The 27834-nt window shown below is 41.4% G+C and overlaps 1 protein-coding gene across 8 annotated transcripts in view; it reads right to left on the bottom strand.

Moving 5' to 3' along the window:
• TIAM1 (TIAM Rac1 associated GEF 1) overlaps positions 1–27834 on the bottom strand; it is a 362433-nt gene that overhangs the window by 8656 nt on the left and 325943 nt on the right. For all 8 annotated transcript variants that reach the window (XM_074326168.2, XM_074326172.2, XM_019730167.3 and 5 more), the window contains 9 exons: positions 23274–23453; positions 22251–22319; positions 21827–21952; positions 16773–16881; positions 13400–13579; positions 13195–13313; positions 7060–7168; positions 2971–3029; positions 2288–2390 (listed from right to left, as the gene is read on the bottom strand). In XM_074326168.2, coding sequence (XP_074182269.1) covers positions 2288–2390; positions 2971–3029; positions 7060–7168; positions 13195–13313; positions 13400–13579; positions 16773–16881; positions 21827–21952; positions 22251–22319; positions 23274–23453 — 1054 coding nt within the window. The remainder of the gene's footprint in view (positions 1–2287; positions 2391–2970; positions 3030–7059; positions 7169–13194; positions 13314–13399; positions 13580–16772; positions 16882–21826; positions 21953–22250; positions 22320–23273; positions 23454–27834) is intronic.

Raw genomic sequence — 27834 nt, 5'->3', positions numbered from 1 at the left:
TCACCAGGCCAGTGATAACAAAGCGGCAGGCCCTCACTTTCTGTGGGGGGAGCCTTCCCCACAAACACCCGGGCCTAGTGCCCTAGACAAAGAGCAGGTCCTGGAAATGAATGGGGCTCCTCTTTCTTAGCCCTCCCACGGTACACATTCTGAGGGAATCAAAAACAGTATGCCGAGAAGGTAAGGAACAGTTATATTTTAAGGTACGGAACAATTATATTTATATCATTTCTAAGCTTTCCAACACCTAGCTTGAAATACCATGTTATATTATTTATTATTTTATAAGCCTTGCAACACTCTATCATTTGAGGTCATGAATAAAGTGTTTGTTGGGGGGAACAATTCATGACAAACATCAAGACTGCACCTTGTGAGGTCATCCTTGTCCAATTGTTCAGAACCCCGGCCACAAACTCTCACTGTGACATATTATTTAAGGGGTCCAACCAGGACCCATTCACAGAAACTTTCACAAGCTCTCCCAAACTAGGATAAAAATCTAGACATTCTATGTTCTGATTCTTAAATCCACTGGAATGTATTTCACAGCAAGGGACACACTGGCTAGTCTTTATAACTCTATTAAAATGAGGTTTTATCTTGATGGTTTCAAACTTGATTGGAATGAAAAATAGAGGGTGAAAATAAAAATGTCATATCACAAAGATGGCTTTGTTTTCAAAATGTAATGTCTTTAAGTATTTAGTCCTCAATGCAGGCAAAGTTCTTGGCTGAGAAGCCTGAAGTTTGCTACCGTGTTTCCCCAAAAATAAGACCTAACCGGACACTAAGCCCTATCATGATTTTTCAGGATGACATCCCCTGAACATAAGCTCTAATGCATCTTTTGGAGCAAAAATTAATATAAGACCCAGTCTTATTTTTGGGGACACACAGTATAAATATAAGCTTTCCTATTTATAAACCAGGCACAAGGAAATATATGAGCTAGATAATTTACAACCTAAGACTGCAAAGTAAGACAACACTAGTATTTAAGTGTCCAAACCTCAAAGTGTTATTCTATAATAACTGTTTGTAGACCTACAACCTATAAGTTCCCGCAAATTCATGTGTAAATCAACTTTACAAATCAAATCGTAAGTAAAAAGGCACCAGGATAAATCTCTGTGCTGGAAAGTGGGAGAGAAACCTTAAGGCAAATAATCATCCTAAATACATTAGTCTAACATGGTTTTTGCATTTGAGTTTTCCAATGGCACAAGGCATAACCACTGTGAAGGAAGCTGCATCTATAATTTGGGTGAGTAATTGAAGATTTACCAAATAATGCAAGAGTTTTTCTTCATGACTTTGGACTAGGGGAGGTGGTTTTATGAGGATCAGAGCAATTTTACCGCTCATGGATGTGACAACAAATGGAAACACGGAGAGGATAAGCAATCCCAACTGGACACTGAAAACGTAATGCTTACATCAGAAGCATGAAATAGCAATACAGATCCATTGTGCACCTGTGGAAGTCCACGTGTAGGGCCTCTCTTTACAACCAGACACCTGCAGCTTCTAGGTGGGAAAGGGAATAGGTGTGGCCTATTTGAAAGGGGTCACACTTGACCCCCAAATGTGCTCCTTCCTGGAGGTGTGCAGGAGCCATCGCTGGGAGCTCCTCCCTAGAACGGCCTCAAATTAAGGCCGGGATGGGGCCTCCAAGTCACTTAATATCCCATTGGTATTCTTTTCTCATATGCTTAAAGCACCATCTAATTTTGGGTATATTCACTGCTATCCAACAACTCGCTTCACTGCTACTTGGATTGCAGCAAAAGAAACGACATTGCAGAGCCTTTATGCTAATACAAAGACAAAGATTTATAACGCGAAGGGGAAAAAAATGTACCCAATGGCCTTTTTGTGCTTTGGTGGTCTTTTCAAGTCTCTCAGTTAAAAGGCAAGTGAGTTATTTACATGGGCTTAGTCTGCGTATAGGCTCAAAGATTCTTTCCATTAGACTCACTGCTGTTCAGTCATTTGTCACTATAATATTAATATAAATAACAGAATGATTACCATTCCTTGAAACAATGTTGAAGGCATTGCATCCATTCACTCAGTTCATTCATTTACTTAGTTCGTTTGTTCATTCATACATTCAAATACTTAATAAATGGCAGGGTAAACGAGAGGCAGTGGAGAGACTGAGGGAAAAGGCAGCTCAGCACAGAAGAAAAAAGATGGTAGCGTGGTTAGACCAAGAGTGTGGATTCAGACAAACAATTCATACACACGTAAGAAATATGTACTCAGCACGTTCAGAGTTTACCTGCACTTGCTAAAGCTCGAACCTGCAGAGCTTCGGTAGGAATCATGTGCCGAAATCGAAAGGGGTCCCACTCCTCGTAAATGGAAAGCCTGTGAGATCCTACCTGCAGGAAGAGAAGGAACCAGGTGCATGAGGACAGACTGCTCTAGCCAGACCCCCACATTCTCTACTCCAGTGACACGGGAACTCCAGCGTCTGTCCAGAGGGACTTGACCCTGGGTGCACTTTTACTCATCCAGCAGAAAGCAAGAGGCCATGTGATAAATGTGCTGCCGGGTGCAAATAAATTGCTAATCAAATCCAGGTCAAAGAGACACAGGAAAGAGGAGAAAAGGGACCTCAAAACAAGAACAGAGGGACAAGAAGACTAGGGAAAGGAAAAAACAAACTAGTGTTTAGGAAGGTTCTAGCCATGGCAGGCCCAAAAGTATTCACTTTCATGCTCTAAACGTGAGCCTGCCTGAAAGAAAGCAGGATGGGCAATTTCCTTGACTTCTTAGTGGAAGGAAGGAAGGAAGGAAGGAAGGAAGGAAGGAAGGAAGGAAGGAAGGAAGGAAGGAATCAATCAATCATAAAAGGCTCCCACTTGACAAAGAGGCAGCATTATAATTACACAGATATAACTGAGAAGCAGATAGGAAGGGAGATCCTTTCAAACTATGGGGTGAAACAAGAAGTCTTACAAGTTTTTTCTTCTGTTTGGAACCGTCTTTATACACCAGGACCACAGCAGTTTTGAAGACTGGAAAAAAATAATATAAAGGCGGTTATAGCACATAAAGTGTGGGGTTTTCCCCTAAACTTCAATAACTTGTGGTAATAAACACTACAGCTATGAAGAGGCCGTGAGATCCCAGTTAACCAACTCCCACTCCATCTTCCACGCATTTGTCATGCGTGCGAAACTCAAGAGCCTAGTGAGACAAAATTTCCTAGAGTCAAAATAAACAAAGAAATCTAAATAAATGGAAATTACCCACCCCACTGGAAACTTTCGGGTAAAACATAACACTTTAACTAGGGTAGCATTTCAAGTTTAAAACTTTAACAGATAACATATTTAACAAAAATGTACTAGTTCAGCAGCTGGAAGAGTAATACAAATGTTTTTAATAATAATAATAATATAATTGCTTAAGTTGATTTATATTTATGCAAATTAAGTCAATATGACACACAGACAGTGTTCATAATTCAGGAAATATAATTTATCTTTTATTCATCATAATTAGCTTATGAAATAAAATGTAATTCCACTTCTTCCAAACAGGCGGAATCACAATAAACTCTTTAGAAGCAGGAAGTATGGAGTATTTTTATATTCTTTGAGGGGTGGGGAGATACAACAGAATTAGGCATAATCTTCCATAAGATTCCTTAAATAATGCCATGCATGTTTAACACTCAGTGTTTCTGACTCCGCAGAAAGGGGAAGGAAGAATTGGTGCCCAGAAGGATGGGAAGCGTGACTCCAACCCACCCTTGGCTCTCCGTGAGAAGGTCTCTGTCTCTCTTTACACTCTGACCCCAAGGCACAGCAGGGACCCAGTCACACAGCAGCTGGAGGGGACATGCATTGCGTACCAGACACAGAATTGCAAAGGTTCAGAGAATTCTCGGGGATGGGCTCCCAGGCCCCCTGCAGACCAACACACAGCATCTGGTTCATTTTCTATCCTACTTAGGATGGGTCAGTCTCTCCTTTGTGTAGGGTTGCCCTGACCTCCACTGCAGGAAAATATGCCTTACGAGGCAAAGAAACTGACTCCAGGCACTGAGTCTGACAGTCCCCAGCCCTTTATACCTCACAGCACCCAACTCCTCAAGGATCCCAGAGGTTCCCACTCCTCCCACCCAAAGGGCCACACCAGCTGTGCATGGAGATTGAGCACCAAAACTCGAGGAGACCCTATGTTCTCACCATGAAGCCTTCAGCAGAAATCAGTGGCCAAGACAGCAAGCCCTTTTGAAAACAAGAGAGCTCCACCCTAGGAGAGGGCACCCAGTGACCTTAGTCTCAAGAAGACCCACAGCGTTATAAGAACCAGTGCCTGGCTCTAAGAAAGCTACTGGCCTGCCTCAGTTTACCTCAACTTCAACTATATCAGATCACAGCAGTGGGGCCAGAGTGAACCTCCAGCTGCACTACGAACCCCTCTGCCTCTCCCATGAGCTCACCCTGACCCTGAGGGCTATTCTCATTCAACTGACTTCACCGGGTTGCCTACTCCCCTTAGACATGGCCTTGATCTCCGAAAGTCCTGGCTGCCCTTGACTGCCTGAAGCTCTCTCTCTCTATACCCCAAGAGGTAAACATCTAACACCCTTCAAGGCAGAAGCCTAGGCAAGCTATTTTGTTTTTCTTTTAAAGATGATCAGCCTTTAGCACACATCAGCCATCCTGTGTGTAAGACATCACAGTGCTGGGGTGGCCGCAGGTCAGCTTCAGTTTCAGAAGAAAATGGCACTATTTCCTGAGATTAGAGGTTGAAACCAAAACACAAGACAACCATGTTTTAACCCGAGAGCTGCCTGTTCGATGGCAAGTAACTTGCTTCCCTCACAGCAACACTTCCTTATTTCAACAGGCATTGCTAAGGCTCTGTTGGTTCTGCTTTACTACTTGAAATCATACCAAAACGGCCAACCACGTCACCTTGAAGGGCTGGGAATCCATAAACAAGCTCATTAGGATGACCACAGTCTGCCATGACTCAGAGACATGATTTTAATCCTTTCCCTTCTCTTTGCTATTGCTCTGGAGAGGATTCTGAATAACGATAAGCTTGCCTCTTGCTAACTACGGCCCCTGTGGAGTTTGCTACAGGGTGATGGTGGCAGGGTGTGGGGGCTTCCATTCACAACCAGGACAGGTGTCGTGGGCTCCCTTCCCAGGAGCCACACTTCCCTCTGGTAAACAACCCGTGGGGGAGGGAACAGAGTGATGCAGAGTGGAAACATGTATTTTCCCCCATGTGGGCCTATGCAGCAAGTGGCACTAAAGGCTCCAAACCTCAAAACTGGCGTTTTCCTGAACCCTGTATTCCACAGCTTGGCCAGCTAGAGCCCGCCGCCTGTTTAGCTCAGCCCGCTAACACAGATGCTCATTCACTGAGATCGTCTATGTTGCTTTGGGCTCCACGTGGCCTCTTGGTCCATGAAGCCTAAAATATCGAGTATATGGCTCTCCACAGAAAAAGTTGGCTAACCCCTACTTTCTCAAATGATTTCCTTATTCTAAATCTGTTTCTTTCTAACTACAGGAAATCCATAAAATTCAAGAGACAGTATTGAAAAATCCCAGTGTTGATCTGGAATTATTAGTCTGTAGCCTAGCATCAGAAACAGATGATGGTTTGGGTCACTTACTTCAGAATCCTACATCCCATAAATGACCTACCAAGAAGCTCTCAGACTTCTCCGAGAAGAAAATGCAAGATAAGAAACACAACTGCTAATGTTGAAAAGAAAACAAATACTATCCTTCCCCCCACCACGAACACCCACGACTATAAAAAACTACCAACACATTAAAAGACTCCTTGGTACAGCATATTTAGTCACATGTTTTTCCTCTACAGTTTTGTGCTTTGTTATTTTTAATGAAATGCCATCAACAGCTACAGTGGCTCTCTGACAATGCTGTGAATATCACTAAGTTTCTCAGTGAAGGCGCGGCGACCTAAGAAGGAAGCCGAATAAATCTTTGTATTAAACACTCTGATTTAATATCACTGGGATGTTCCATTTGGGAATACTGTGTTCATATCATGGAGGAAAAAAACAGTTCAGTTGAAGAAGCAATAATCAACAACACCCTTTCCCTCCTACCCCCGGAAAAATAAGGTCAGGTAAGAGCATGGAAATATTAGACTTCCTTATATTATGTTCCTCGCCAGGAATCTTCTGGAGAGATGTTAGGAAAAAACACAACATAAAACAAAAGCGTGAACTGTAGATCGTTTGATTGTCAGGCACAACACTGCATGCCATGGAAGCATTTACGTTGCAACAACAACCCATATTTCCAGAATTACCCATAATTCCCGGAGTGCTAACCCCACAGCTTTTGTCTTTCAAAAAGCATATTACAATACAACCACATGAGCTTTTTAATTCCAGCAATTGCATCCATCGGAACTAGTTTATTAAAAAATCGATCATTCACAAACAGCTCTGCTTGCACTAGAATTAGTCACGATGCGACTGAGAAGCACCTCACAACTGATTAAGGCACCCAGTGCTGCCACAGTAGCTCGGCTGGGAACTGATGTCCTGAATCCCAGCTTCACACACATCACACAGTCAGCGAGAGGATACAAGATCTCAGATTGGGGGTCTCAGAAACTTTTCTCTTGATTTTTTTTCCTTTATTTTTCCTTGGTTTATTATTAATCCATTATTTTATAAAGATACTTAGAGCACCAGCAGCAGCAGCACCAAAACAAAGAAAACCACTTCTCCTGCTTGTATGTTTATGCCTGGGGTAGGCTTGGGCACAAGTATTTCCTCCCTCTCATGTAACTGGGTGGCCCCACTTAACTGGAAGGTTTAATTTAGTATTTGTGACATGGGTCTCTTGGGAAATTTAAATTAAATTTATTGGGGTCCATGAATTTTATATGTTGGTGGCCATAGCAGGAAGACAAATTCGGATAACTGTAATTAGCTTTATTTTAATAAACTGTGTCTTGGAAATGTTCTTATTTTGAAAAATAAGCCAGACTCTTTCCCCACCCCACCCCAACCCCAAACCCTCTTCTGATACCTACCAAAGGCTGCCAATTCTGGCTCCTTTTTCCACTTCCCCAGTGAGGCTGGTGGGTTTGGCCATATCACCGTGGTGTGCAAAAGTAGGTCCCCCATGCTCAAATCTGCAACCTGAAAACCAGGGACAAAGCAAAACTTACTGGGTGGTGTTATAAACACTCAGATTTTTATGACATTTTAAAGTTCCACAGGCTGATGTCAATACTACTTCATGAAAATATTGTCTCTAAAAACATATGGTCATCTTTTTAAAATGAAATTTATTGGGGGTGACATTGGTTAGTAATATTACATAGATTTTAAGTGTACAATTCTATAATACATCATCCATATATCGCATTGCATGCTCACCACTCGAGTCATTTCTCCTTCCATCACCATATATTTGACCCCTTTTTCCCTCTTCTACCTCCCCACTGCTCTGATGTCAATTCTGCTTCATGAAAGTATTGTCTTTAAAAACATTCGGTAATCCTTTTTTCCCCTTTATCCCATGTGCATCTACCAGAATTTCAATAATAAAGTGGAAAAAAGGTACAAATCAGGGTTTTGCAATTCACATGCAGTAAATCTGTCAAAACTGATCTACCAAGTTGGAGACGTTTTGTGCTCAAATAGAGACAGTTTCTCAAAGAGAGACAAATGCCATCAATGATAATGAAGACCCACCCCCGGAAAACTACAGGTCCATGAATTTAAATCCCCTTGGAGCAAAGGTCATCTGGGAAGCAGTGGAATCAATGATTTCTTATTCCTCCAACTCACTTTAAAGAAGATTTTATTTCGTTTTAGAGGAGGAAGAGGGAAACTAGCTGGGCAGTTTGAAGACTGCTCTTGCAGCCCGTGCAGCGTGAGCTCTGGGCTCCTCGGAAATCATGAGGTCTAGTCACATGCCCCCGAAGATGAAACGCTACATCGTCTCAGACAGACAAGGTCCTCTCCATGGGGTACAGCCCTCCAGACATCATGATCCAGAGATTGTGCCCACAGGCCAGTGAGTACGCCTCACAACCCTCATGTCTGTCTTTCTCACTGGAGTCCTTGGCCCGCTTCCCAGCCCATCAAAATCCCAACCTCCTACCCACTCGACAGACAAATCCAGGGTGGGAAATCATCTGGTCTGTTGACCTGTTTGCTCTTTGAACACGTCACAGGACAAGACTTTGCTACGATCCGAGTTCACGGTCTATCCCATTGGTAAACACCACAGATTGTTAGGACATCGTACCTCAGACACGCCTCCCTGAGCACCCACCCACGGCCACCCACCCACCCACGGCCTCCCGGTTCTACTCTCTGTGTTCACACACACCACGCACGAGGTCCTCTTCCTCAAGGCAGCATTATGAATATTTGAAATCTTGATGTTGAGCTTCTCCAGAACAAATGGCTCTGGTTTATTTTGCTGCTGATGAGATGCCTGGGTTTCTAAATACAGCAGCAACTGAGCAGCCCTTTGCCAAACACAGGGTCATTTGGCCTTGCCCTTTGCGAGCCACCAAACCAGGCCACAGTGCTGGAGATGTGACGTGGCTTCCAACAGTGCAGAATTCAGTGGTATTGTTGCCAGCATAATGAATGAGATCAGTATAATAGTAATGGTTACTCTAATGATTATTGAGCTATATTATTAGTAGTATGGTCAAGGGTAAAAAGAAATTAGCAATCATATTACTTTGTTTATATGTATGAAGTAACTAGTCAACCAACCCCCAGGACAGTATCAGCTAAGGGAACTATATGGTCTCCACTACGCAGGCCCCAAACACTCACACAGAAGAGGAATGGTTATATATACGAGTCAAATTTCTGTGTACTGTCTGGGCCAAAGTCTTTGGGAGTATGTCTCCTAAAGTAATTAAAAGTCACTGGGGCAGATCATTGTCTAAACTGGACTTCCTTCTTCCAACAGAATTGTAGGCATACCTTGTTATATTGAGCTTCACTTTACAGTGCTTCACAAATATTACGTTCTTTTTTACAAATTGAAAATAGGACCTTCCATCAGCAAAAAGATTATGACTCGCTGAAGGCTCAGATGATGGTAGCACTTTTTAACAATAAAATATTCTTTAACTAAGGTATGCATTGTTTTTATAGGCATAATGCTATTGCACACTTAATAGATTCCAGTATAGTGCAAACATAACTTTTATATGCACTGCAAAACCAAAAAAATCATGTAACTCACTTTATTGCAGTATTCACATTATTGCAGTGGTTTGGACTGAACCCACAATATCTTCAAGGTATATATATATATACAGATATATACATATATCTGTATATATATATGTGTGTGTGTGTATATATATATATATATATCTGTGCACCTTCCGGCGTGTGATTTTCTAGTGCCTCCCACGAGACTAGGCAAAGCCCTGATAACTTTGGGCGTGGCCACGGGCCCCAGGCCGTGGACGTGGCTTAAGAAGGTTCCACCAGCCCTCTTGAGGTTTTGCCTACCAGCCACGGAAAGGACAGGCCCATGACAGCCACTGGTGCTTCAGCCTGGATCCTCGAAGGAAGAGACGTGGAGCGCACTTAGGACCGAGCTCTGGAGCTCCCCAAGAGAAGCCAAAGTTCAGCTGACTACACCCCATGTGTGAAATAAACGTTCGTTGTGGTGAACACTAAGATTCTGAGTTGTTTATTACACAGCAAACATGGGCTGATACAGGGTTAGTGTGCATGGCTTCTCTCTCGACAAGTTTCTCCATGGCTGCTCCCTCTGGCCAAGAGCCCAGCCTCTCCCTTGGCCTCCTACTGCTCCCCTCCTGAATCTTCTCCCTAAACCCCAGCCTGAGTTCTGCTGAGAGGCCCCTGCATGAACAACGACTCGGATGTCCTGCTGAGCCAGGTTTCGGGGGCACTGCTACTAAGGGGAAATGCCATCTTAGGCCTTTTCTTCTTCCGACTTAAGCAGAAGGGATGCTCTGTGGGGTCCAGCGCAAGCCCGTAGCATCTAACGCTGGGTAGGAGGTGGAGGGCCCAGCTGCATCCTAAGATGTTTCTTTCCCAGCTTTGTTCTCTGTGAACATATCTGCCTTCAGGGACCACCTGAGGAAACCTGGCTGATGACAGGACCAGGGACCCTGTGTCCCTGCAAGGTTACCTTTTCAATATAGACCCACCAGTCCCAGGAGACACTGACAAATATTCTTATTCCTGTTTACAAACTGTTCATGAATCCATTCCAGGATTTTAGTGGATATTGCCATTAAAAGGGAACTACAATAATTAGGAATCACCTTTGTGAAAGTTGGGACATAACTTGTGTAACTCCAACTGTCTGCCTCTCTACATTTCCACGGTTGTCCCAGTATACATACACTCCAAGCAGTGCTACAGAATTGTAACTCATCTTGGCACAGAGCATCTCCATGACCCATTCTCCCAAGGGTTTATTTTTGTGCAATCAAGACCATTCCATCCTTACCAGTTTGAAGACCATTCTCCTCAATAAGAGAAAAAAAGGGATCAAATGAAACTTGAATCATTTTCCTTGAGTAATCAATTGTCTTTGGCTATTATACCTCTGGTCCCTTTGGAGGGGTTTCTTTCTTTCTTATTCTTCTTACAGTGCTAAAACATAATCTTTTGTTGCTCTCTTTGGCATCTTTTCCAAGCCTTAATTTTCTGGGCTCTGTACAGCCTAATATTCATGTAGAATTTTCCTACTCTTTAAGACTGACACACAGCCAACTGTCCCTCCTTCCATCTTTTGCACATTTCTTTTTACAAAATCTCAGCTCACAAGACACTCCTTTGTACAGCACTGTATCTCTTTGTTCCTCGCTGGAAAGATTTCTTACTTGATTGTCAGAATTTTATTTTAGAGGACAGGCAATTTCACCAAAGCCATATTTTCTTTTAGTCTCTGACTTCTGAATCGTATTCATAGTTTTTTTCCTAAATTCTTTGCAATCCACTACCCATTTCGCCTTCTAATCTTTAGTATAATGGTCCTTGGCTTGCAAGATCATTAAAACCCAGAAATTAATTTGGCAGATAATAAAAAACAAAATATAATGAAAGATTTCATTTGCATGACCCAACAAAATTCACTTCTGTCAAAATGAAATACACTAAAACACAGAGGAGGAAAACAAAATCTCTTGATCAAAAATGTTTGTTGTATTATTCATAGTACTCAATAAATGAAGCCCCCCAAAATTGTCCAATGAGAAGAATTAAGTAAATCATTGTTCAGCCACACAGTATACTATACAACAATTTAAATAATCCTTTTGAATAATTTAAAATAACATGAAAATTCTTTGTTCAATATAAAAAAATCAAGATACAAAATTACTTCCAAAATACAATTATTCAAGCATATATATATATATATATATATATATATATATATATATATATATATAATTTAATCAAAAAAGCCACCCAAACATTGAGATTGTAGATGGTTCTTCTTCTTGCCTTGTTCCGTCTTTTGCCCTTTTCTTTAACAAGCATATGTTTTACTTATTTAAATATTTCACAAGAAAATGAGAACTAAATCCAGAGCAGCAGTGCCCATCATTTCTACACTCTGATTTATTACATTAGCTGCCAAGTAGACTGAGGACATTCTCGTGCCCTGATGGTAATAATATGCAGAAAAAATATATTGTATTCAGTGGAAAACTGCATCCTCTACAGCACACACACCCTCTCGGGTCACCAGATTTCAACCCTGTACATTGCCTTTAGTTCCTTTGCAGCTCTTTGTAAGATGTAGGTAAGGGATAGGTATATAAATTCTGTCCAGTCTGGTAGTGACCTAACTGACTTCTTCCCACTATGGAAAAACCAGTTTGTCTCCTTTTACAGATCATGTTGACATGTCATCACTTCATATACACACCTGCGCTGTTTTGACTTTTCCAATGAATTGTTACACACCTGCCTGCTTCCTTCACATTGTGAGTAAAATAAATTCCTTCATTTGTGTTTGCTTTTACCTCTGTATGAGATGTCATAATTTTACCTCTTTCTGAAAATTATCTTTTAACAGTCCAAAAATTTTTTTCGCTGAGGACATAAAAATACACCTGGATAATAACCCTTTTGTATCTCTGGAGATAAGCCTGTTTTCTCTGTCTAGACTAATCAACCAAGCCTTGTACACCCCCCCAGCCCCACATTTAACCCTCCTTCTAATCACAGCAGGAGTGTCTTTCTTCGTAGTTCCCTCCCAGCTTTTCTCCCCCTTTTTTTATTTTTGAGCCAGAAAGCAGAACCAAGGACAATATTCCAGTTGGGTCAGGATGTACTGACGGATATTATTACATATCATAACCCTCTGATTCATCTCAGTGTTATCAGTATTTTAATTCACATAACCTCTCCTCAATGACTCAGGCACAACGTACAGTTCACTCTATATTTTTTTCAGGGGTATCCGTTCCTGTCACTATTTCTTCTAAGTAGGTTTTCAGGTAGACAAAAAAAATGATTCAGAATCATTTGAAACTGTCATTCATTCAACAAATACTTACTGAGCACCTACTACATGGCAGTTACAGTGGTACCTTGGTTTTCGAACGTCTCCGTTGACGAACATTGCAGTTTACCAACACCGTCAATTTTATGGATCTATGGATCATTAGATAGTCATATTGATGCTAAATTTGCAGTTTTAGGGGTTGATTTTAAAGGTCTGGAACGGATTAATCCATTTTTCATTACTTTCTATGGGGAAACCGTACCTCAGTTTTCGAACGTTTCAAACTCGAACGGTCTTCCGAAACGGATTACGTTCGAAAACCGAGGTACCACTGTATTATTCTAATCTCTGGAGCTATAGCTTCAGCCTTTAATGGTGCTTACAGAAGCAATCCAGGCTATGGCAACAAAGTTCACTGTTACACTTAACACAGAACAAAACCAGAGGTCCTGAGAGTGAAGGGGTGAGAATTAGGAACCCATTTCCTAAATTAAGAAATAATTCGGCTTGAGGAAGAAAATTCACACTGTAGCCTTGGGTAAAGGAAAAAAGTTCCACCAACAAAACCAGTATCTCCACAACAATTTTACTTACAAACAATCCCTTTGAAAAAAACAATCAAAGCAACCCAGCTTTCCTGACAGGTGTCCTGAAAAGAAGGAGACTAGGAGTCGGCAGGGGTCCTTACCTCTTTTTTCTCACCAGTCTGTTCAGCAATCAGCTGGTCAAACACAGCCCCAAATTCTTCATGGATTTTCTGCATTTCGTTGATATGACTTGCAACCTTGTTCATAGTCTTGATGGCCACTAAAAGAAAATGGGCCGTGCAATGAAAAGGCTGTGGAGGGGCTCCTGGGGCTGAGGACGGGGCAGGAGGCAGGGTCCCCGCTTACCATCCAGGTGGTAATGCTCCTCACTCTCCGCGTCCGTCAGAGCGAAAAGCTCCTTCAGCAGAAGTGGGTATTTCAGGATCCTCTGGATGGGCTTGATGAGGTAAGACTCGAGTGTGGACGAGTGCTGCTGCTTCGGGTTCTGGGCATCTAAGAAGGCCTTGAACGCCGCGTCTGTCCTGGCTGGAAGAGTTTCAACACAGGCAGTCTGAACGGGAACACCCCAATGACCGACTCCCTCCTCACAATGTCAGTCACTTCCTCCAAGGTGACTTTTACAGGACTGAGCGGAGAGTGGGTTGCAAGGAGGAAGTAAAGGGGGGCTCTGAGAGACAATGGAAGGGCCTGTCAGATGTATGTTTGTTTATTTGGGGGGAAAAACAGGGCTTGAATTAAGGGATAACAATGAGTTAAGGAACAATAGGGTTTGTAAATCCTACACACTTGGGATTTTCAGGGGCTGCTCTTTACCCTTCTCACACAAAGAGTGTCTTTTTATTCTGATATTTTGACATCTGAGACCTTACAGATGCAGGGAGACTGCCCCTCCCAGGGCCAGCCAATTCCTGGAGACAGTGGAGGACTGGCCTTTCACATGCAAACCAACCAATCCAGAGCCCCAGCCTCACCCCCCAACCTCCTCTACTAGCTCTCAACCTCTGGGCCACTACTCCCCTAATTACCCCAGAGCACATCCTAAGTGCACTTACCCTTACGTGCCCATTCCTTCTCACAGAACCATAAGAAAGGCTCTTGCCTAGTTTCCCCCTTGCTCCCTCATCTCCTGACCAGCCCTGGTGCCCTCAGGGTGGCCCTGCATGGCGTGGCATGACATTCTCTTGGGGACTATAACAAACTACCTCTTCAATGGCAATTGTCTCCTGATCTGTTGGCCTCGCTCTATCCAGTAAGAAAACACATTTTAAAATGTTCTTTACCTGGTTTTCCTAATCTTTCAAGCATTCCATTGCTGGTACAACCTCTTTTGAGGAAAGGCAGGAAAAAAAAAAAACAACCTAGAAGCAGCAGCACCGGACAGCTCTGGTAAGTGGAGCAAGAAGGATGGATTTCCTGCAGTTAATGCCTCGTAAGATCTGTTCTATGTTAATTCAGTGCTACCAGCTATTAGCATCTGTAGACCAGGCCCTGCTGCCCAGGATTGATTTCTCTCAAAGGGAAACATACATCTGACCTCATGTAGCTAACTCAGGTAGCACTTTCCTCACCAGCCCGGCTTTTATCTGTGTCCCAGGTGGGCTGACAAGCCGCCCTGGGGAGTTGTGGGTCCCCAGACAAGCAAAGAGGTGCCTGCCAATGGATAATTAGGAAGGCGAGGCTAATGCTTTCTCAGTGCAAAGACATGGTGGGGAAGGAGACCGCAGTGAGGGCAAAAAATGGGAAGAAGAAAGGACAATATATCAAAGTGACTTAACAGTGGGCATATGTTGTTTTCAAAAGCTCCTGACAGAGATGAAAAATGTACTTCTGTCTTCGGTGATTAGGAGTCTAAGCTAACATCAGGAGATGTAAAAGAGCATTTGACACTGTAAAATGATTCTTAAGCTCTATCTTTAGTCAATTAAGAGAAACAGCAATCATGGGGGTGGAGGGAGGCCTCATAAAGATCTTTGCACCCCTTTTAAGCCCCATTAAGAGGAATCAGACCCCCATGGGCTTGGCCACTACTTCTCTTCCTTCCAAAGAAGAAATCTTTGGAGAAAGGGAACTGGGAGGCAGGTGACCAAGTGGCCCATGTGCTTGACATTCTCTTGGGGACTGTGAGTAACAAACCACAGTCCCCAAAGTGGGGTAGGGGAGGGAGGCCAGGCCCAGAGCCAATGCATGAGAAGCTATGGCTTCCATAGTACATCTCAAGTCTCGGTCCATGTCTACAAGGACCTAGGAATTCCCCTCAACATCTTCAAGTCCAAAAGTATGGCCATGGGCATTTAACCCAACAACTGTATTTTATGTCAGGGCAAGAGAGGTAGAATCCTTGGCTTTGTGAGCTACTGAAGTGTCACTTCCATCCAAATCTAGCTGTGATTCTGTTCATAGTCATAGACAGGTACTTTTGTTCTCAAACTGTTCTCTTCACCCTCTTGGCACATTTTGGCCATTAGAAAAATGTAGGTCATACCTAATGTTTTAAGAGATAGTTTTGGAAAATATGATAATATTTTCCAGGTGCAAAAAAAATATTACTGAATTAAGAAAAATCTACAGGGACAGAATTTAATCTAATTAAATGTTTTAAAATAACATATTGCTCTAAGGACTGTAATGGGCATATAATTTTACTGTCGAGCAAAGAGCTCTAAAATTGTTACATTAGCAATCTCATAACATTAGCATTCAGTTAAACTGTAAAAAGAAACAGACACACAGAACTACAGGGCCAATAAAGCACATGTGAAAACAGACAGCATGACAAGGAAATTCCCATATTCCCTTAAATTTTTGTGCTGAACTAGAATTCTGGTGCACAGACTCTTTCTGCCATTAAGTATGTCAGTATCTGGGGCAGGCTGGTTTGTTATCCAGAGACCTGCATGGTACTATTATTTCCTATAACAGGCTTTAAATTAAGTCAAGCTCATTCTCGTTGGCAGCAAAGCATAACACATGTAAATTATTTCTATATTCAGACACTGATCAGCAGCTGTTTACATGGCAGCCACAGTGAAGTATTAAGGACAACAGGCTGATTTCCAGAGATTCTTTGAAATCTAACCTTCTATTGGTTTTGCCATTTACCACTAAAGTGTTTCTTTGATCCTTCTACCTGTCACCAACAACCACATGCTGAACTTTCTGGAAACTCTCAGAACGCTCCATCATCTTCCCAGAACATGTAGGAAGAAGAGCGTGCCAATATAAAAATTCTACTCTATTCTGTGCAAAATATAATTGCAACTTGAGTCATTTTTGTGAATACCTGGAACAACTTGAGTAGTGACGATGTGAAACAATTAGGAAGTGATAGTATCACCTGCCTAGGGACAAAAACAGGCGAGGGAAAGACGAAACTCCACAAAAAGGTACATGAAGTGGGGTAGGGTATAATGAAATTCATGAAAAAGAGGAATAAAGTAGGGAATTTCTAAACCCTCTATGTTTTTGCATAACTGCAAAACGACCCATCAATTCTGGCCCCAAATAGCTGAGACAAAACTTGCATTTTAAGAAAACTGACAAACTGTTAATTCAAGATACTAATGAATTTCATTTCTCAGTCCCTTTATTTTGGCTTGTTGGGACCTCCACGTGGCACATCAATTACTCCTAGATTTTGGTCCAAAAGCCCTCAACCATCGTTGGCCACAAAATTGTGAATCTGACAATTAACCCGCCACCTAGTCCTCACAGGCCTTACCTTTCACCAGGACCTTGGGGACCTTCGTGTGGCTGGCGCAGAAGGCACTGTACAGCTTGAAGCGGTCAGCGTAATACAGAAAGGAGCCCCCCAGAGAGAACAGCACTTTCTGGATTGAACGAGAAGAAGCGCAGTTAGTACATGTTCGTCCTCATCTGGGAGTATCAGAGGGATGTCTCAGGGAGCTCACATCTGCCAGGCACACCTTATACAGCATCATTCACACCTGCCACAGCCTTTCTTTGCTCACTGATGGCCTCAAACTGCCTGTCAAAATGCGCGGGGCTTACACATTTATGTAACAGATACTGCATTTGGCCTTCTCAGCAATTACAACAGAGCTGCCACTGTTTTCCAGGCCTGTGTTTTTAAAATGACCTATCTGGGATGTTTGGATGTTAATGAGAAAATATGTACACGGCATTTTGGAAAAGGCAGAAACCTGAATGCTCTCATTAGCTCCTGTTGGGAAGCAGAAGAGACACACCAAGTAAATGCAGGAAATGCAAATACCCCCTAAATTAGAAAGCACATTTCCTTCATCACTGTCTCCACCCTCTCCAACACCACTCTCTCTTCTAGCAGGGAGTAGATCAGAACATAAGAAACACGCTTATTAGAAAGAAACACGCTTGACTTTGGGAATTAGGTTCCATCTCTCCAGCCTACACCCTCTGCCCGCAAAGGATCAAAACTGGGGGGAGGCTTTGCCTGTTAGGAATTTAATGTGCATGAGGTGGAATACTTTTTTATCCTACATATTTTATATAAATGTATGAAATGGGCCTCAGAGAAGAATCTTCTATAGGTTTCACACTGATCTAGTCTTGTTCAGAGAAAGATGTTGCTTATTTGGGCTTAGATGTAAAAGTAAGGTTCCAAACAACAGCAACAACAAAAGCTAAGGTGTTGGGAGTTGAATGATAAATTTGGTTCCCAAAAGCGTAATTTAGCTAATGAACAATGCAGAGAATTCTAACAGACTGTCTACTAACAACAACAAAAATGATTTGTTATGAACCACACATAATTGGTAATTAGAGGCCTAAACTGGTTTCCTCCATGTTCTCCTTTTTCCTTTCCTTTTACAGCATCGCCCTCCCCCTGCAACCTCACACCCGCTGACTGAAATGGGTATCAGCAGGGACTGTCTGACTCTGTAGGTTACTTATCCTTCAAGTCACATTCAATTATTGAACAAGAAAAGTAGTGGAAGAAAAAGGCTCTAAATGCAACCCGCCACATTCCCATATCAGGTCATTCGTTTCACCTAATACTGACTAAGCACTTGCAGAGCTGCCACAGAGAGAACACTAAGGTATTCATTTATTCTTCCGACCTTAAAACATGATCTCAGGGGCAAAATGTGCCCAAATATGAGGAGCGTATACCTGGAGACCGCGTGTCCCCTGTGTTTCAGAAAGCCTCTGATTGGTTGACAGACATTCCAAATTTCCAAGGGGGAATTTTGTCAAAACATATTTGACCTCAGAACTGTTTTTGTGTTTTTTTTGAGTTCCTTAGGACTAGTGTTCTGTACAACACAGTTTGAATACTTTGAAAAGTTTTTATATTTTTGGCCAAATAGACAAACAGGATGGAAACAAAGCAGCAATGGCAGAAACCAACAGTGACACATCTGGGAGTGAGCACTGTTAGAACCCAGAGGTGCTGGAGAGAAGGCCACGACTATTCCATGTGTATCAGGCGTCATGCCTTACGGATGGAATGGAGGTTGTCAGACTATGCAATAAACCAGTGACATGAGGTCAGGGAAGAAAGAGGGTCCCTGACCCTCTTTAAATGGAGCTTACAACAGTGACTGTTTAGAGTAAACTTGCTAAAAGAATCAACACACCAAAGGTTTTGTAGGGTCTCAGATGCGCACTTGTCTTATTAGGGAGACCACGCTGTACACCTGAAGCTGAAGCTGAGTAATATTGAATGTCAACTATAATTTAATATATACTATGTTTCCCCGAAAATAAGACTGGGTCTCATATGAATTTTTGTTCCAAAAGATGCATTAGGGTTTATGTTCAGGGGATGTCATCCTGAAAAATCATGCTAGGGCTTATTTTCCAGTTAGGTCTTATTTTCGGGGCAATATAGTCACCAGATGTGGAGTACAGCATAGGGAACAGAGTCAATGGAATTGTAACAGTATATATGATGTCAGAGGGGTAGTAGATTGGGGAAGGGGGTTATCACTTTGTGAGGGGTATGTCTAATTATTGCATTGTTTTATACACCTGAAACAAAAACAAAAACAAAACAAAACAAAATAATCAACGCACCAATCCCTCCCTAGAATAACTGCTTATAATACAGTCATGTTCATATCACAGTTCTGATAACCAAATTCTCCTGAAGTGATTTATTGGACCTAAACTCAAAGAACAGGCCCCACACACACAGCACAAGACTGATGTATGAATACAATGTTTGATATTTTAGGTTAAAATCAAGTATTTTAAGGTATGTCTGTGTCTTTTTTTATTACGTTCCAGGTTAAGCAACTTTTTTTTATTAACTCACAAACTACTGGCCCTTATCATGGTGTTGTACTGTCATATTAATTAATTTACCAATTTAGAAAATGTATATTATTACAAACAGAAACCAATGAACCAAACTGTATTTCAAATGGATAGCATAACCACCCTGAACTTCCCCAAGCAATTTATGAACACAGAAAAGTGAAGTGTACGCAATACTTAGGGCTAAAGTACTCATGCCTGCAACTTACTCTTAAATGGCTCAGGGAAAAAATTATATTCTAGATATGCATAGACACACACGCACACGTATATACATACAGAAGACAGGAAGGGAGAGAGAGAATAATGCAAATATGGTCAAATGTTAACACTGGGGGGATCTGGCTGAAGGGTGTCCAGGAATTCTTGCAACTTTTCTGTAAGTCTGAAATTATATCCAAATAAAAATATATAACTATATATAGTATATATTAATATGTTAAGGGTTTGAATGTGTGTATATTCTAAATAGCTCCTATAGCAGAGAGATACTGTAAAGAGATGACACAAAAACATACTGAGATAAAACCTCAGCTCCTAAACCTGTGTACTAACATTATACAGCCAGGTTTCTGCAAGTGTTAGAGTCAAAATGTATAGGTGCTCACACATATATAGACAACCGAACCCAAGTTCAACATAAGAGCAAAAATAATTCAGTGGAAAAGGACAGAAGAATTGTCATTTCAACAAATAGTGCTAGAAAAATTAGATAATCATATGCAAAAAAAAAAAAATTGAATTTGATTCATACATCACACCATAACAAATGTAATTCAAAACAGGTCAGAGACCTAAATGTAAATACCCAAACTACAAAACTTCTAGGAGAAAATCTTTATGACCCTGGTTTAGGCAAAGATTTCATAGAATGATACCAAAAGTATGAACCTGCCCAAAAGGAAAAATTTGAAAAACTGGACTTCATCAAAATTTAAAACTTCTGCTCCTTGAGAGACACTGTATGAAAAGACAAGGCTCAGACAAAGCGAAGACAGTATTTACAAATCAAATATCTGATAAAGGACTTAAAATCAACACATTCAAAGAACTTTAAAAACTCAGTAATAAGAAAACAAACAACCCAATAAAATAAATGGGCAAATGACATAGCAGACACTTCACCGAAGAGGACATATTGAAGGCAAATAAGCACATAAAAGATGTTCACTATCATGTCACTGAGGACATTAAAATTAAAGCCACAGTGAGGTGCTATTACATACATGTAGAATGGCTAAAATTAAAAAGAGAGAGCTGACCTCCTTGTAAGAGTGTGGAGAAACAACTGGTGAGAATGTACACTGGTACAACCACTTTTGAAAACAGTTTGGCAGTTTCTTAAAGTTAAGCATACTCTTACCGTATGATCCAACCACTTCACTCCACTACCCAAGAGAAATGAAAACATATATCCATACTAAAACTTACACACAAATGTTCACAGCAACTTTATTTGTAATCAAACACTGGGAACAACCCAGGTGCCCAAGAAAGGTGAAAGGATAGCAAAATGTAGTCCTATATCCATGATGGAATATTGCCTGGCAATGAAACAATATGAACTATTGACAGATGATGTAGCATCATAGTTTAAGCTCAATATAATTATGCCAATTAAAAGAAGCCACGTGAAAAAAGCCTACACTGCAATGATTCCATGTACATGAAATTCCAGAATGCAAACTAATCTATGGTAACAGGAAGCAGACGTGGAAGGAAGTGGCAGGAGACAGGAATCACAAAAGAGCAGGAACAAACGTTCGGGCTGATGATTATGTTGATGGTTCACAGATGTATACATATGTCAAAATTTATCAGATTATACATTTTAAATATATGCAGAGTACTATATGTCAATTTTACCTCAATCAATCTGATTTTTAAAAGTATATGAGGGTGACATGTAAGCCAGCATTGTTGTACACGAATCAGTGAGCTTAGTCAATTGCAAGTGCAACACAGGAAATCTATACAATACAGGAAAGTCAACCAAGGGAGAGGAAATGAGCTGTGAGCACCCTCACTAAGGCACTAGTCATAAATTCTCAATACAGCAGCAAGGACATGTGTGCTGGGCGACTGTCTTCCTCCTGGATAATGATAAGTATTTCCATTCAGCAGTTTTCCAGAACAGGATAAATTTGTTTACTGGGAAACCAAGGGTGCAAGTCTAACTTGCTAATACCAAGTATTCAAGGCCCTATATAGACAGAACAAAAGATCAACGTTGGTACCTCTTCCAAAGTAAAAGCCAGCAGATGTACCGTTTAATGCAAGTTGATGGCATTGGTTTCACCTTAGCCAGACAAGCAGGACAGTCAACTGCCTCCCCCTGCCACCCCTTACCCCTAGAACCCCCTACGAATTGACCCTCTCTGGCATAAGCACAAGAACTCACCAAAAAGGGTATAATGCCTCCTGTGATGAATTATCAGGAGATTCAACTTGACCGACAGGATAACGCACCCATGACGTTAGGACAGTTTTACATTATTTGAGAATGTAACTTACCTTAAATTGATCGACTTTCTCAAGTTTTTCTAAATCAGGTACCAGTCTCACTCCATCTTCTAGAGTTTTAAGGAATTCTACTTGAAACTCTACCATTTCAGTTAAATTTCCAAAAAGTACATCAAGCTGGAAAATGAAAAAGAATTTACTCCACCTCATATTGCATTAGTATTCAGAAACTTTATTTGCTTCTGATTTCAAAGTTTTTCTACCAAAACTCATTAATTAATGATCCCACCACCAGCGGGTAAGGGTAGCCCCTTACTCTGAGTGCAAGCCAACAGCTTAACAGGCAATAATTTGACCTATTTATTATGATTAAATGAATGCAAAATGCTTTCGGTTTATGTGCACTCCCCACTCCTTCTTCACCAAATCAAATTGCACTGTGACCCTTACAGAATCAAGATAACTTCCACCATACCTCATCTTGGGTGAGAAAAGTTTCTTTTTGAAGAGGTTTTAGGTATCTCTCCATGAGACAGTTTAAATCCTACGGGTTGAAAGAATGTCTCGTTAGCACATTTAAAAGTCTATAAATAACCTAAAGGGTAAAAAAAAAAAAAGAAAAAGAAAAAAAGATTGCGTCCCAAATGCTAATTTTACAGACATTAGGTTATTAAGGTCCATTAAAGCAGCAGTAAGCCAACCTTCTCTGTAAATATTTCAGGCTTTGCAGGCCATATGGTCTCTGTCATGACTTAACTCTGCTGCTGTAACAGGAAAGTGGCAGATAACACATAAATGAATGAGTGTGGCTGTGTTCCAATAAAATTTTTTTTGGTAAAAACAAGCAGAAGGCTAGACATGGTCTGAGGACCATAATTTGCTGACCCTTGATTTAAAGACTAAAGCAGATCATTCAAAATAGATCACACATTAGTTATAATGTATAACTAAAGTATATATAGAAATACCTTATTATAGTTCTAGGAATTGTTGGAAATTATAAAGTTATATGTATTATGTAAATATATATTATCAATTATATAGAAATAATATAGAATATAACTATAATTATAGGAATATAAGTAAATGTCAGAACAAGTAATAACACAATGAAAACAGAGCTGATACCCTTCTGCCTAGACTCAAATTAGATTCTGAAAATAACAAATTTTTCAAAACTAAATTCAATTTTAGTATTAGCTCAACAACATATTTAGAAAGGTCAGAAGGATCACTTAATATTCACACCGTCATCTCCTTTTAGTTAGCTCACACACACACACACACACGAATGAATTGCTGTAAGAATTGATATGCTTCCTTAAAACACAAAAGAAAATCTTAACATTCAGAATAAAGGCCAACTTCTATCCTTGAGAACAAGATAGTCTTCATTTCCATGACTTGTCTTTGTTGTTAGACAAAAACCGTATAACCACGCAAAGTTCCCCCCTTCAGAGGGGGAGGGCAGGCAGGCCCTGCAGGAGAACAGACGTACTTTCACGTAGGTGCGCTCGGTCTCCAGGAGCTCACAGATCACCTTGCGCAGCTTATCGGCGTCTGTCAGCTGCCTCATGGTGGCCAGCTGAGGCCCGGTGGAATCCTGAGGAGATGGGCTCTGGTCACTGGGGTTCATCTCATGCAGACTGCGGCAAAAGGCGGCCACCTGTTCCGTACTCTTCAGAGCACAGTTGAAAAGGCAAGGCAGACGAAGTTATCACTCATTCAAGACACCCATCTGACATCTGTCCTTCCCAACGGTGTTCCTCTGAGTTGATGAACTGCCACACACGAATTTCATCTCTCCTTCCCCAAATTACTCCACATATTTGAGAGCCTGCTGAATGCTCAGAACAACCATAATAGCAATTGCTAACATATACTGAGTGTTCACTGCATGCCAGGCACTGGTCTGATGTATTTAATCCTCCCACATGGTAAGTAAGGGCTATTATCATTCCCATGTAATAGTTGAGACAATGGAGGCCCAGAGAGGTTAAGTAACTCATGCAAGATTGCACAGCTCGAAAGTGGCAGAGCTAGGATCTGAACCAGGCAGTGTGGTTCTAAGTCTGTATTCTTAACTACTCTGTGAGAAGCTTACCAATGAGGAGCTGGAGATAGAGAGACGTTAAGCGCATTTCACCCAAAATGCAAAGCTTATTAATCATCAGACTCCTAGTTAAGTGTGCTCTATCTACTTTGTCATGTTGAAAGACGATTTCACAAGCTAAGATTCTTCCAGGCTTTGTTAAAAACTGACACTGAGGCAACTTTCTAGATAATAACAGATACCCATATATTTTTAAAAAGTTTCTATCTCTCCAGCTTCCTGAAAGGCAGAAAGATACCACTCCCCTCTAAGAATAAGGGGTGTTGGGTCCTGAACTAGACCTCAGTGAGAGAGCCCAGTCTGTACCTAATCTCTGTCTGGGACGGTTCTGGTGCAAGGTTTAGGATGATAGGATTCTAAAATTCCAAATTTTCAAGTTATGGAAAACAGTTCTCCAAAGCATGGGCTGTCGACTGGGCAGCTGAAAAACCGCATAGTGTCAGAGAATCACCTGGAGGAGGGGAGGGGCTGTAAACCTCCCAGTGCCCAGTGACCCCTCCAGATCCATTTAATCAGAACCTCCAGGCGGGTTGTGCAAGTGCCAGTATTTTTTAAAACTTTATGGAATTACTCCAGAGGCTACTTTGTAGCACAAAATCTAATTTCTTGATATCTGTTCAAATACACCTCTCTACAAATGATGGATGGGTGTCTTCTTGAAGGCAGTGGCTGCCTTCTCATACTCCACTCCCCTGCTTCTACTGTCTAATTCATCCCTATGCACCAAGTGTTTCCAGTACAGACCTGTGCACTTAGAGAATTACTTCCATCACCCACCTACCCAGGAGGAACATGGGAAGAACACCCCCCCACCAAAAAAAAATAACAGTTGGTGCCAAGAGCTGAAAGTCAAGGCTGGCACTTTGTAGAGGAGCCAAAACCAAGTGTATTCCATGAGGGCAATTTTTCAACCCAGAAGAGGGCAGCTAACATTAACGTGCCTTTCCCTCATTAGCATATGTCAAAAGGAAGTCTGGAATAAAGACAGCACAAGGACACAGGAAATCACAACCTAACAAGGGTGCATCAGCGTCAATGTCATGACAGGGACGAGGAGAGCCAAGAGCAAATCCATAATTGTTATTCCAACTCTCTGACAATTACCACAGCTTAATTATTGCTCGCATTAACACGGGTCTTACTTGCCAGAAAGTATTAGTCACCTGTCAGTGACACTATTCACTGTTCTCTATGGAATCAGTGTTTCAGACACTGAATATTCCCACAGAGAATGATCTCTTTGGTGACTGACAAAAAAACAAACAAACAAAACAAACAAACCAAAACCTCACCCAAATGGACTGAACTGTATGGTATATGAATTATATTTCAACAAGGCTGTTACAAAAGAAAGACTGTTTTTAATCAAAGCTTATTTCAATAGAAATAACCCAGTTTTATTTTGTTATGTTAGGGTTTTACTAACTTAATTTGCCCTTAAACATACAGTTAACTATGGCTTTGTTGTAAAAATTAAAAAGGAACAAACAGATCCATTTAAACAAAAATGTCTACACATCTTTTGGGTGATCCAATGATAACTGTACAGGCAATTGCATAATAACAGACATGGGGGGTAGAGGAAGCCTCACCGAAATGAGAATCCTATGGGCGAATGGTGAGAAGAGCTGACAAGTAACTGCCCCGCCCTCCAGCTTATCCCAAACTCCCCCTTGTTGCATTGAGTTGGCACTTGGCAAATGAACCTATCTGAGCAAATACGTAACTGGCACCTTCGCTTACACAATGCTTTTCTAAACACCCCAACCATAACTACAGCTGCCTGTCACTTACATGCAAATTAACATCAAAGCTACTACTCATGATAAATAAAGCCATCACTGCATTTCCATCAGAGAAATAGCACACCTTTCTGCAGTTTTACCATTTAGACAAGTTGCCATCCAACTTGTGATATCCAGCGTCCTCGTGCATTATACCAAGGATGTCCCACACTTTAAGAAAGGGCCAAAGTTATAACCTTGGGACTCTGACACAGATTAAAGGCAGGAAATTCCAAAAGCTACTTCCCCTTGTGCTCCCAATTCATGCCAGACTGACTGGCTGCCATTCTCGGCTGTTTCTTGGTTATAATAATGGAAGGTGGAGTGGAGTTCCTGGGTTTTCATTCCCTCGGTTGCACCATCAAGACTTTGAGATTCCCACTTTTAAGGGTGTGACTTTGGCTGTGTCAAGTTCACCACCTCTCAAGTCTGATGTCCATAAACAGGCCCGTGGGGGAGAGCTCAGGTTAGTGTGATATGGGTGAAGCCTTTAGTGCCAAACCCAGCAGCTCCTACCCACCTTTCCTACACAAGCCAAGTGACTCCCTTTTCTCTCCCATGAATCAAGTCCTGAGTTATATTAGGACCTACCCTCCCATGGGATACCTACAAATCCCCTTGAGTCCTCTTGTGAAAGGTCAGAGCCCTTCTTTCTTAGACACATTCCTGAGCTTAGGATAGATTTAGCCAGGTGGTCTCTGAAGTTGAGGAGGGGGCAACTCCGTTTTCTGGTTCAAGGTATAAACTCTCAGGTAAATCACAAGGAACTGAGTTGAAATGGAGGTAATCTTTTTACTATCCATTACCTGTTAAATAAAGAACTTAAAAATGTAGAATTACGAGTTAGGATGTGTATATTGTCAAAGGGTGTCATTTACAAGGCTCTTCATAAAATTTTTGCTTAGAAACAATTAACTTAAAAGAATGTCATCAAGTTTGAGGATCTTGTTTTATCAAAATATTACCCCCCAAATATCTTTACAAGCCATCAGGAAATGTAGGTCTTCTTTAGAATACCTCTAACCCAGAGATTTTATATATTTCCGCCCAGTTCTTAAGTCCCCCTGCCCCCATAGTGTGGCCAAACTTCTTTACATCAAAATCCATCAGCTTAGCCAAGACATAGGATATAGGAGAAGCCAAGGGCGGTGGTTTTCCCACTCTAACACTGAGTGTGACTTCCTGGTCATTCTCCACCAGATGCTAGAGCCAGAAGTGCCCAGAAAGGTAGCTGCTATGGGAGGTTCTCCACACACTCCTGAAAGCCAAGTTTTCTGGAATTGGGACAAGTAAGGGAGGGTTGCTGAGAAGGAGAAGGCAGTCAAGTTTCGGCCAATGGGAGAAGTATAAACCTCTCCCCACTTAAGGACGGCAATCAGTCACCCTGGAAACGGAAAAGCACTCTCAGCCTTTCAGAGCTGCCAGTTTGAAGCTGTTAAAGGGCAGCAGAGCTGTCCCACTGTCAGGACCAAGAATTATCCAACCAACACACAGAGAAGAATAGGACAATTACAGGAGGAAACAGGCCACTTTACTGAGGCCAGCATGAAGCTCAATGTTTATAATATCGCTTTCTTCCTGTGGCAGATGAAAAGAAAGCACAGAAAGAGGGGGGTAGGCTTTTAAGTATACACTATCAACTGAAGCTACCAGCTGTTTAAACTCTTCCTGTTATGCAACCACTAAAGGCAACTTCTATCTCTAGGTGAGTTCAGAGTTCTAAAACTGTCCCTTTGAGTATGAACAATTTAACACATCCCACAGATTTCAAAGGGGCCCAAGTGACCTAAAATCTTATAACCTTTCCTTAAGCTTTTCTAGGAGACAAACACCAAAGCAAAGTACTCCATAATTTCAGAGACCATTATATTAGGTTGGTGCAAAAGTAACTGCGGTTTAAAAGGTTAAAAATAATTGCAAAACCGCCGTTACTTTTGCACCAACCTAATACACAATGGTAATCCCTATAGTTCTCAATCACCTTTTTGGTCTCCTTTTGAACAAACTTTGAAGAAGAAATATTCAGGAAAGCAAAGGTTTATTTCGGGAAATCAGGCATAGACACAGTCAAAGTTCAAGTTTCATTAAATGACACAAAATCTAATAGTCGACAGACTCTGGTGTTAACATTAAACTATTAAAAGGTTTAATTTAATTTTATT

The sequence above is a fragment of the Rhinolophus sinicus genome, chromosome 17, assembly GCF_057876585.1.
Source record: "Rhinolophus sinicus isolate RSI-liver-muscle chromosome 17, RSI-T2T, whole genome shotgun sequence".
Lineage (NCBI taxonomy): Eukaryota > Metazoa > Chordata > Mammalia > Chiroptera > Rhinolophidae > Rhinolophus > Rhinolophus sinicus.
This window is presented reverse-complemented; position numbering and strand designations above follow the sequence as displayed.